The following is a 10,845-nucleotide window of genomic DNA, read 5'->3' on the forward strand; positions in this document are numbered from 1 at the left end:
TTAAATTAGACGGGAACGGTGGAAAAACAGACAGGGAAAACAAACATGTTTGTCTGTCGCGTTGTTGGTAATGGGATTTATTTTACAATCATCAAAAAAGAAGTTGGCTTTGAGTTGGGGTGTTGAAGCTTTTGCTTTGTGGGTGCTGCTGGTCCAAAGCAGATCGGGATAAACCCCTTTTCCCCTGCACTTTGAATTACTGCCACGCAGTAAATGCTGTGTGCTGCTCCTCGGGGCTCCCTCACCCCTTTTCTCCGCAGGGGAGCCCAAAACGCCCTCAGCATCCCACGCGGTGGCCAACGGGGCGAGCGGCAGCAGCTCTGAGGACGCCATCAAGAGCATCCTGGAGCAGGCGCGGCGAGAGATGCAGGCGCAGCAGCAGGCGCTGCTGGACATGGAGTCGGGGGCCAGCGGGCGCGGGGGGGACGCGGCACCCGCCGAGCGCTCCACGCTGGCCACCGTCAGCCAGAACATCGCCCCCGCCTACGTGAAGCAGGAGGAGGGCAGCACGGCCAGCCCCGGCCCCCCGCAGACCCCGCTGGCCGTGCTGTCTCCCGCCGCCTTTGTCCAGAGCATCATCCGCAAGGTGAAGTCGGAGATCGGCGACGCCGGCTCCTACTTCGACCAGCACTGGGCGTCGGAGCGGAGCCTGCTCAGCCGGCCCTACACCTCCGTGTCGCCTTCGCTGTCCTCCTCCTCCTCGAGCTACTCCGGCATGGCCAACGGGCGGGGCTGGCCGCGGGGCGAGCCTGGCGAGGGTGGCACCAACGAGGACGAGCTGCCGGCGGCGGAGGAGGAGTCGCAGCGGCTGTCGGAGATGAAGGCGGAGGGAGGCGGAGCGGAGCCGGCGGCTGGTGGGCGTCTGTCCTACTACCCCACGTACGTCCCGCGGACCCTGAAGCCCACGGTGCCGCCGCTGACCCCGGAGCAGTACGAGATGTACATGTACAGGGAGGTGGACACGCTGGAGCTGACCCGGCAGGTCAAGGAGAAGTTGGCCAAGAATGGCATCTGCCAGAGGATCTTTGGAGAGAAGGTATCAGCATGGAGAAGGGGGGTCTGGTGTCCACTCTGCTCCGTGACCCAAAGCCTGGAGCTCATTGGTGGCCTTCACCAGCTCCTTGCAGAGTCTTCCTCTCCCCGGGTGTGTTTCCCCTTGGAGGATTCTGAGTCCTCAGGGTCTGACCCAACCCCAAACAGTCTCCTGGTGGCCACCACTAATTGGTTGGTGGCACTTCCCACCAGGAACACCCTTCCCTGAGTGGAGTCCTGTGGGGAACATCCTCACAGCCCATAGGGAATCCCAGGGAGACCCACCATCAGCACCCATGGCTGGGGACAGAGGGTTGGGACATGCTGTGGGTGGCAGTGGGTGGCATCCTGCTCCCCCTCCTTGACATGGGATGGAGGACAGGCAGCTTCCCAGCACTGGAGGAGTGGGAAGAGGAAGGGGACCTCCTTCTGTGGGTGACACCTGCGTGCTGCCCAGGTGCTGGGACTGTCCCAGGGCAGTGTGAGTGACATGCTGTCGCGGCCCAAACCGTGGAGCAAGCTGACGCAGAAGGGTCGGGAGCCCTTCATCCGCATGCAGCTCTGGCTGACAGACCAGCTGGGCCAGGGGATCAGCCAGCAGCCCACGCCCTCCCAGGGTAAGTGACACCGCTGTCACCCCATGGTCCCCGTGTGCCATTGGTGTTCCCATCATTTCTGTGTCCATCCCTCATCTCCCAGTGCACAGTGAGTTTGTCCTGCTGCCACCCCAGCATGGGAAGAGCTGTCCCTGCCATGTCCAACACCAACACCCTGCTCCTGGGAAGCCCCTTTCATCCCCAACCCTTTTCATTTAAAACAAAAAAAAAACCGAAAGACACATCAAAAATCTTTGTGCCTGACACAAAGCAGTAACTAGATTTTTTTTATTATATTAGTGGCGTTTTCTCTCTTTAATTATTCCACCGCCACCTCCCGCTTTGCCACAGCCACTGGAGAGGCTCGGCTGGCACCCTCCTCTCCATAGGGCAAAGCCACAGGTGTCCCCCAAATGACCCTCCTGCTCCTGCCGGGTCCCCACGCTGTCCCCTCCTGCTGACCCCTGTGCCCCGGTGTCACACAGCCAGCCCGGCGGAGCCCCAGCCGTCCCCCTCGCCGCCCCCCAGCCCCGCCGAGCATGAGAAGGGCTGCCAGGAGCCCCTCACCCTGGCCTTGGAGAGCAGCAAGGAAAACCAGCAGCCCGAGAGCCGCTCGACGCCTGCACTGGGTGGGAAGACATATCCCAACAGCCAGGGACCCGTGGGCATCCAGGAGATTGTCGCCATGTCCCCCGAGCTGGACACCTACTCCATCACCAAGAAGGTCAAGGAGGTCTTGACGGACAACAATTTAGGTGCGGGTCCTCCCTCCACCTGGTTTTTCGGGAGCTGCTGGTGAGACTGCGTGGATCCAGCACCCCAGTTGCTGTAGATGTAACACTTCCCTACCCAGATGTTTTCCTGTGGGTGCTCAAGGGAATTTTGGGAGGATGCTGGCTGGGAAATGGGGTTCACCTGCTCTGCAGGGGGACTGCAGCGCCCATCCCGCTGCTCCACCCCCTCTAACCACCTCTGCTTCTCCTCCGCCAGGCCAGCGGCTGTTTGGGGAGAGCATCCTGGGCCTGACGCAGGGCTCGGTGTCCGATCTCCTCTCCAGGCCCAAGCCGTGGCACAAGCTGAGCCTGAAGGGGAGGGAGCCCTTCGTCCGGATGCAGCTCTGGCTCAACGACCCCCACAACGTGGAGAAGCTGCGCGACATGAAGAAGCTGGAGAAGAAGGGTGAGGCACGGGGTGACTCTGCTGAGGGTGGGGTGCTGGCTGAGGGGGGGTCCCAGGCTGGGGGGCGAGTGGCGCCAGCTGGGTGTCCTCTCTCCCAGCCTACCTGAAGCGCCGCTACGGGCTGATGAGCGCCGGCTCGGACAGCGAGTCGCCCAGCACCCGCTCCGAGTGCGCCAGCCCCAGCGCGCCGCCGCAGGACCTCAGCCTCCTGCAGATCAAGAAGCCGAGGGTGGTGCTGGCGCCGGAGGAGAAGGAAGCCCTGAAGAAAGCCTACCAGCTGGAGCCCTACCCTTCCCAGCAGACCATCGAGCTGCTCTCCTTCCAGCTCAACCTCAAGACCAACACGGTCATCAACTGGTTCCACAACTACAGGTATGATGGTGCTGTGCTACGGAGGGGGTGTTGCTGTTCCTCTTCCAGCTTTCCTGGTCCCTCTTCCCTGGATGGGAGGTGCAGGCTCGCTGGAGGTCCTCAGGTGCACCCCAGGCTGGTGGGTGGTGTTGGCTACCTTCACCAAGTCGTGTTGAGCATCTCAAGAGGTTTCCAAGAGGAAGTATCTCAAGAGGAGCTCCACGATGGGGGAGGGAAAGCCTTATAGAGACTGCTGGAGCATGAGCTCCATCCCCACAGCCCTGGGGAGCAGCACAGGGTGTACTCTAGTGGACACTTGTCCCATTTTTCTGGCTGGAGATGCGTGGTGGCCACAGCACGGGGCAGCGGGCAGTTATTGCCACCCCTCCGCGGTGGTGTCCCGCAGGTCACGGATGCGCCGGGAGATGCTGGTGGAGGGAGCACAGGACAATGACACCGACCCGGAGCAGAGCGGCGGGACGGCCGTGCCGGGACGCCGAGCCTCCCACAGCCCCGACTCGGACCCCGAGGATCGCAAACCCGTGTTCGTGGGGGGAGAGCCCCCCTGTGCCGCCGTGCCCGTGAAGGTGAAGGAGGAGCACGGCGAGCCGGGCGGCTGGAGCCACCGGCGGGACTCACGCAGCCCGGCCGGAGCGGCCGAAGGGACCGGAGCTCCCCAGGAGGAGCGGGGAGCAGCCCCCCACGCCGCCGCCCCCAGCGCCGGCAGCCTCCCGCGGCGGGGAGGACGAGCCGGTGCCACCACCGGGGCTCCACCGCCACCGCCGCACCCCGACAGCTCCCAGTCCTCCGCGGGGTCATCCCGCTGCAGCTTGGAGGTGTCCCCAACGTCACCCTCGGCGGCTTCCTCGCCCGGCCTCACCGGCTCAGCCTCGCCGGGTCCATCCTCCGCCGGGCCGGTCTCACCGGCTCTTCCCCCAGCTCCCGGCCCCCGGCTGAGCAGCAGCGTCCAGCGGCGCCACGAGAAGATGGCCAACCTCAACAACATCATCCACCGCCTGGAGCGGGCTGCCAACCGCGAGGAGGCCCTCGAGTGGGAGTTCTGAGCCCCCTAAATATATATATACACCCCCCACATACATATATATATATATATATTTTGATAAATGCAGTGTGCACCGAGAGGTGACGACTGGCCGGTGCCACGGAAGGGGAGCACCCGTGGAAAAGGGGGACACCCTGCTATGAAGCTGTCCCCTGCCTCCCTCCGGCTTTGTTTTAAATGTGAAAAACTGGGAACAATTTTAGAAAAGAAAAAAACAAAAAAAAAAGCCCAAAAAATATTTATAGACCTCTTTTAGATATTTTAATAAAAGGATACTTTGGAATTTATTAACAGCTTAAGCTGCTTTGATATTAAAGATAGCTATAAAATCAAGATGATGTAGCAGTCGTGTCATTAAATGTACACTGAAGTCTTGTAGTTTGCCACTGGATGAGATTAAAAACAAATAAACAGGAAAGAAAAAAAAAAAACCAACCCACAGAAAAGACTTTTTGAGCAAAGCCATCAAGAAGCACTATGAGACTGACCAAATTGAAGAAACTTTTGCAGTTTCCACCCCTGTCTGTAAGACACTGCATCGCTTCTGCCCCAGCCAGAGACTGCGTCCTAGTCCCTGAAGACTCTAAAGCGACCCCCCGACGCCATCGAGTATGTATTTAGTTCTGGTGGTTTATGTTTTTGGAAGCCTTTGTAACACAGAATGTCCCGTGCGGTTGTGTATGTTGTAGAAATGTCTGCAATAGCCTTCTGGAACAAGATGTAGCATGGTCCCAACGCCGTCCCTCGCGCTTCCTCCGGCAGCTCCCACCCGGCACAGCTCCCAGAGGGAGAGAGAAAATGAGGCAAAAGCAAGGAAAGCAACCCGAGTTTGGGATTTTGGGAGTGGGATGGGAAGATGTACGTGGATGTGATGCTTTGGGGTGTCACTGGGGGTGAATATCCATGGCATCCTGGCTCGCCATCCATTCGGGAAGGAAAATGATGGAGCCTCTGAGGTTTGCCCCAGTGCTTGAGGTGAGCACCCAAAATTCGTGTGCCGCCCACTCACCGGCTGAGCCCTGCTCAGGGCTGCTCTGGCATCACAGCCAGCTCTGGGGGCTGAAGCACTTTTTAGGGTGAGTGCCCAGGCAGGAGGAGCATCCCCTTCCTGCAGCTGTGTCCCCAGGTGACGCCAGGATGAGCCCTGAGTGTCACGTCTGACCCTGTGCAGACGTGGTGCCACCATCCCAGTGTGCTCCCTGTCACCTCCCCTGTCACCACCTCCAGCTGGCCTGTGCTAATGAAATGCCTTTAAACGACAGGGGTGTCCCACTCTGGGCTGCTGTGCCCTGTCCCCTGCCCACACGGCATCAGCCATCGCCCACCAAGGCCCGGGAGGGCTCCCTGCCAGGCTCCCGGGCTATGCATTGACTGATTTTCCACTGTAGACGTTTTTATCAGATTAGAAGGTATTTTTATACTCGGGTGGTAGTGGATGAGCAATGCTGGATGAGGGCACGGCTCTCCTTGCCTGCCTCCCCTGCCCTGGCGAGCTCCAGGGTGCCCATGGCCACTCTTTCCCCGCTGTGAGAGGTGGAGGTTTGGCCACTGACCACCTTCTCTGTTGAGTCCTAGAGGGAGCTTTAGTGGAGCAGGATTTGAGGAAGCACTTAGGGTAGTCCTGAGCACGGCAATCCTGTTGTATGAAAGCCAGCGGGACACACCGGTCACGTTTTTGTTAGGCTCATGTTCTGTACTTCAAAAGTTTCTATGAGATCGATGAACTTTGTTTAACAGTTTTGGAAGGAACAAGTTCTGTAAAGAGCCACTAAATACAGAAGTTGGATACGACTCTGGCCTCGGGGTGTGTTTTGTTTGGAGGTGGAATGGGAATTCCTCTCACATTTACCTGGTGTTGGCACCTTTGGAAGTTGCAGCTTTGCTTTGGGGTTGTGGCAAGAGCTCTCGTTATCCCAGTGATTGGGGGATAAAAAATAGGGTGTTAAATGGGGTTAGTCCAGCCCAGGGTGTGACCCTGCACATGAAATTCCTGTGCTCATCCCTGCTGCAGGTTTGCTCCTGAGGTAGCTCAGCCTCATCCAGCATAGTTTGGGCTTGGTTTACTGGGAAATTGTTTCATGGAATGGTTTGGGCTAGAAAAAACCTTAAGGATCATCTTATTCCAACCCCCTGCAATGGGCAGGGACATTTTCCACTGGACCAGGTTGTCCCAAGCTCTGTCCAGCCTGGCACTGCTGATAGCACCAGCACAGCTCTTGTTCAGAGCCAACCATCGGCAGCTTCTGACACGAGGCAGGGCTGTTTGCATCTGATGAATTAATAAATCCATATGTTGCAGATCTGTTTAAGCTTGTTTGTCAGCTAACATGTTGAGAAGGACTCATTTTCAACGGATATCTGAACGTCTGGAGAAGCTGGGCCAGCTGCCATGGAAACCAGAATCTTCCCCTGCGGCGAAGGACGGAGCTGCGTGGACCATCTGGGTGCTCCGGGTGCAGCTGCACCCCGGCTGCCCTTAGCACTGCTCCAAATGCCAAATTCCAGAGCAGGGTGCTGTGCCCAGCCCGGAGCAGACTCCACACTCTGCAGGGCTCTTGGCAAGTGGGTGATCCCGGTTGGCTTCGTGCCTCAGTTTCCCCAAGAAGTGATTTCCCAAACTGCAAGGCCCCATGTGGAAGAGAAGAGACATCCATGCAGGTGGGATGTCACCTGCAGGGACGTGGGGATGTGGTGGCCACTTCTACAAGGGCAGAGTCCCTGTGTGGCACCAACAGGGACCTGGCAAGGGGACAGATATTTTGTCCCGGATAAAAACCTCCCCTGCCATGGGACTGCCCTGGCACTGTGTGTCCTGGTGTTCCCAGGGTGACCCCATCCCATCTTATCCCATCCCTGCAGGCAGATATGGGGCTCCAGGGCACTGCAAAACCCCAGCATTGGCCATGTGCCCCTCAGGTGACACAGTCCCCAGCCAGCCCCACAGACATGGTAGGGACAGGAAGAGTACTAAAAGTATTAATTCCCACTTGGACTCCCCTCCCCAGGGGCTTAACGGCACAAACAAGGACCATGGATGGGAGGGAAGTTCTGAAACTACTTTTATTGTAGAAAAATCTTGTGTCTGTCCCAAAGGAGCAAAAGGAACTGCAGCCACCCAACCCTAAGCAGGGCACCCTGACTGCTCCCCCCTGCTCTGGGGTGGGTCACCCCCACCTCTGGGCCAGCAGCTCGAGTGTCTGTAGGGGAAATAAGAGAGAAACACCAGCATGACACACCAGCTTTGCTCCGGTTTGGCACATGAATCACTCCTCACGCTCCGCTGCTGACACACACGTTCCCATTTGCCACCACGAGCGATGCTTCCCCTTAGTGAGCTGGCACGGGGACGATGTGCTGTCCCAAAATATGCACCAGCACGGCACTGCCCGCAGCTACTGCATTCCCCCTGGGCCTGACCCCCCAAAATTTGCTATCCAGGCTGCCAGCAGCATTGTCTCCCTGTGTAATGCCTGGGGCTGGGTGTCAGCAGCTCCCCAGGCAGCCGGAGCGTGCGGAGCTGCCGCTGCCGTTAAGGAAGGGCTGCACTCACTGATATTTTCATTTCAAACCACATCCTGCTGGAGCAGAGGGATCTGGCAGAGCTCAGCCGACCTCAGTCTTGTGCCGGGCTGGGAGGGGAAGTTAGCGGCAGGCTCTCCAGCTCAACAACAGACACTCAGGCGGGGGAGATCCCATCAAAATCCTCCTCCAAAAGTTGTCACTGCATGATCCCACTGCAAGAGGCCCCAGCAGAGTCAGAGCAGTGGTCAGTTCCCAGCAGGCCTGAGTCAGTGAGTGGTTTGCAGTTTGCTTGTGCTGAGTGGGGCATCCCACACCCACATGGGGGCACGGCTGGCTGCTGCACCCCTGTGGTGCCCATTTCACCACCATGGAGCAGCACTGGTGTCCCTTGGTGCCAAACCCTCATTGGCACCATCAGCAGCTGTCCAGCACCACCACGGCCAGACCTGCACATCCCGGGGTGAGGAGGGCACTGGGTGAGCACCGAGGATGACCACCTCCACCCTGCCCCAGCTCCTGGCAGCCTCCCAGGGCTCGGCCACCGCTCAGGGCCGAGGGCCACGCTGCCTCTGCTGCCAGTCCTGCCGCAGCCGGGCCACCTCCCGGCTGTACTTCTCGTGGAGCCGGCAGAAGGTGGACGGGCTGTCCGCCCCGGCCTCGCCGTTCGACACTCGCCTGCGCGGTGGCACTGGCGGTGGCCGCGGGCTCCCGTCCTCATCGTGCCCGCCGGAGGTGTCGGGTGGCTCCTCCGCCCCCACCACGTTGTTCCACACCGCACAGCCGTTCTCCTTGGGCGGGATGGCGGGCAGAGCCGGCGGCCTCTCCCGGCACTGCTCCAGCCCCGGCAGCTTCGCCTTCCAGGGGCCGGGAGGCTCCCGGGAGCCCCCGCATCCCCCGGCCAGCCCCCAGCGCATCTCCTGCAGCTGCTTCTCCAGCTCCCGCACCACCAGCCGCATGTAGTCGAAGCTGGCTCGGGACAGCGACTTCACCCAGGACTCCATGGCCGCCTGGCTCTCCGCCGCCAGCACGTAGGTGCGAGACTTGGTGCCGCCGAAGCGGATGGCGAAGGCGAACCCCTCGGCCGAGTCGCAGAGCTCCACGTTGCAGCCCTCCAGCACGATGACGCCCACCGGCTCCCGGCTCTCCCGCTCCTCGAAGTAGAAGAGCATGTTGCCCTTGAGGACGAACCAGCGGCGGTGGTAGGCCGTGTGGCGCTCGCCGCGCTTGTAAAGGAAGCCGGAGTTGTCGGCCGGCGAGTCGCAGGTGGCGTAGAAAGCCAAGCTCCGCTCGTTCAGCTTCATGGCTCCGCGCCCTGCGGGGACAGAGGGTGCTCAGCGCTGCGCCTCAATTGCGTGGAAACGAACCATCGGCTTTTTGTTCCTGCTGGCAGCAGCCGTGGCGCCCAGGAAATGGAGCCGGTGAATAAACAAACGCCGGGATGGTTGGGATTAGCCCGAGCCCGGACAAGGTGCTGAGTGCGGCGGATGCCGGGTGGGTTGTGGCTCCCCAAGGCTCACTGGGGACGAGGTGTGTCCCCTCCCCTCCCCCCGGTAGAGAGTTTTCCCACGGAGGAGCCCCAGGCAGGGCTTGTCCCTGTGCCTCACGTCACCTGGCGCAGGTGACCTTCCCGCCGGCGCCGTGTTTTCCGTGTGGCGCCGCTCCTCCCCACCGCAGGGAGGGTTTTGGCCGGCGCCGCGGATCCGGCTGCCGCTCCGGAGAGCCGTGGCTATGAACCCTCTCGCCCGGGCAAGGCCACCGCTCCTCCTGTCCCCTAATCGCCGGTGGCCTCGCTGTGCCAGGCTCTCCACCCACCTGGACTCTACCTCCGGTCTCCGGCGGTCACCAGCATCAACGACACGCGCGTGGCCGCGGTGGCCGTGGGAGCGCTGGATCCGGGCTGGGATGGAGTGAGGGGGCTTTGGGGCGCCGCTCCAGCACGGTCACCTTTGTCCTCGGCTCCCACCGCCCCGGCCCGGCCCGGCCCCGCGGGCGGAGCGCTGCTCCCTCCCGCCTCCGCCACCGCCCATCCCCGCGGCCGCCGCCGGGAGGGAGGAGCTGGAAAAGCGCTCCGGAGCTCGGACCCGGGACTGGGGGCTCCTGGCTCGGCCCAAAGCCCGCAGCTCACAGCTCTGAGCGCTACGGTCAGCATCTGGGAGAGAGAAAGGAGTGGGGACACGGATTGGAGGTGCAGGGAATGTGCAGATCCCGGGATGGACATCCATGGATATACATGTGCTCATGGATGCAGTCGTGTGGGAAACCCAGGAATTTAGTGCTGAATGTGGCTGCACGATGCTGAATTTTTTGGTCACATTTTGGAGGCAAAGAATTGGGATTCTGGGAGCATCTGGCAGGGAATAGGCTGAGGTTGGTGGATGAGGTGGACGACACAAGCCCCACAAGGAGGGTTGGTGGCAGGACACAGGCTGGTCCTGGGTGGGTGGGAGGTGCTGCAGAGGACAAGACTGCAAGGCCTGACTGCTTTCCTGACCTTCCAGCCATATTCTTGGCCAAAGCCAAGTGGGAGGGGGATCTCAGTGCAGACAGACAGAAGAAGCTGGGTGGGGACAAGCCTCCAGTCTGACTTCTGCTGTTGGTTGGCCTTCCAGGGCCACCTTGGCAGTGCTGCTGTCCTCACCATGCCCCAATAAATACCATTGTCGAGGATTTGCTCTCCTTATCACTGTCCCTTTCCTCCAGTTTCTTCATCCTCCTTCTCTGCTCCACAGCCATGCGTATATTTTAGGAACCAAGGCATTGGTGACCATTTTACAGGTCCCCATCCCAGAAATCCTGCTGTCCCTGACCTCTGCCCCAGGTTGTGGTCCACTCCCCACCCATAGATGCCACCACTTCCCTACACAGCTGCTCAGGACTTTGCCATTTTCTGCCTGTGTCAGAGGCTTTCCCCTCACCCAGTTCACCAACGGTTTTCCCAATCACCTGCAGACTTTCACTTTCAGGCTATAAAAAGGGATTAAAACCAGCCCTAAAACCATCTGGGCTTTATCTTCCCTCCCGAGCAGAGCAGCTCTGTTCAAGGTCGCTGGTGGAAAGTCTCAGGTCTCTGCACCACTTATCTCCCTGCCTTGCTGAGAGATG

The 10,845-nt window shown here is 60.0% G+C and overlaps 2 protein-coding genes across 12 annotated transcripts in view; one reads left to right on the forward strand and one right to left on the reverse strand.

Moving 5' to 3' along the window:
* Positions 1-6,012, forward strand: part of CUX2 (cut like homeobox 2) — a 61,331-nt gene extending 55,319 nt beyond the window's left edge. For all 10 annotated transcript variants that reach the window (XM_085075549.1, XM_085075555.1, XM_085075551.1 and 7 more), the window contains 6 exons: positions 261-1,036; positions 1,490-1,649; positions 2,114-2,383; positions 2,619-2,807; positions 2,906-3,179; positions 3,565-6,012. In XM_085075549.1, the coding sequence (XP_084931675.1) occupies positions 261-1,036; positions 1,490-1,649; positions 2,114-2,383; positions 2,619-2,807; positions 2,906-3,179; positions 3,565-4,222 (2,327 nt within the window). In that variant the 3' untranslated portion in view covers positions 4,223-6,012. The remainder of the gene's footprint in view (positions 1-260; positions 1,037-1,489; positions 1,650-2,113; positions 2,384-2,618; positions 2,808-2,905; positions 3,180-3,564) is intronic.
* A 1,251-nt stretch (positions 6,013-7,263) lies between these two features.
* PHETA1 (PH domain containing endocytic trafficking adaptor 1) lies at positions 7,264-9,895 on the reverse strand. 2 transcript variants are annotated; one of them, XM_085075584.1, is made up of 2 exons: positions 9,567-9,895; positions 7,264-9,055 (listed from the first exon to the last, which is right to left on the reverse strand). In XM_085075584.1, exon 2 carries the CDS (start codon positions 9,042-9,044, stop codon positions 8,289-8,291), a length of 756 nt encoding a protein of 251 aa, XP_084931710.1. In that variant the 5' UTR covers positions 9,045-9,055; positions 9,567-9,895; the 3' UTR covers positions 7,264-8,288. The 2 variants fall into 2 exon arrangements, with proteins under 2 accessions (XP_084931710.1, XP_084931709.1); XM_085075583.1 differs by having other exon boundaries at positions 9,556-9,891.
* Between the last annotated feature and the right edge of the window lie 950 nt (positions 9,896-10,845).

This window comes from Lichenostomus cassidix, chromosome 15 (assembly GCF_008360975.1).
Source record: "Lichenostomus cassidix isolate B80296 chromosome 15, HeHo_3.0, whole genome shotgun sequence".
Classification (NCBI taxonomy): domain Eukaryota; kingdom Metazoa; phylum Chordata; class Aves; order Passeriformes; family Meliphagidae; genus Lichenostomus; species Lichenostomus cassidix.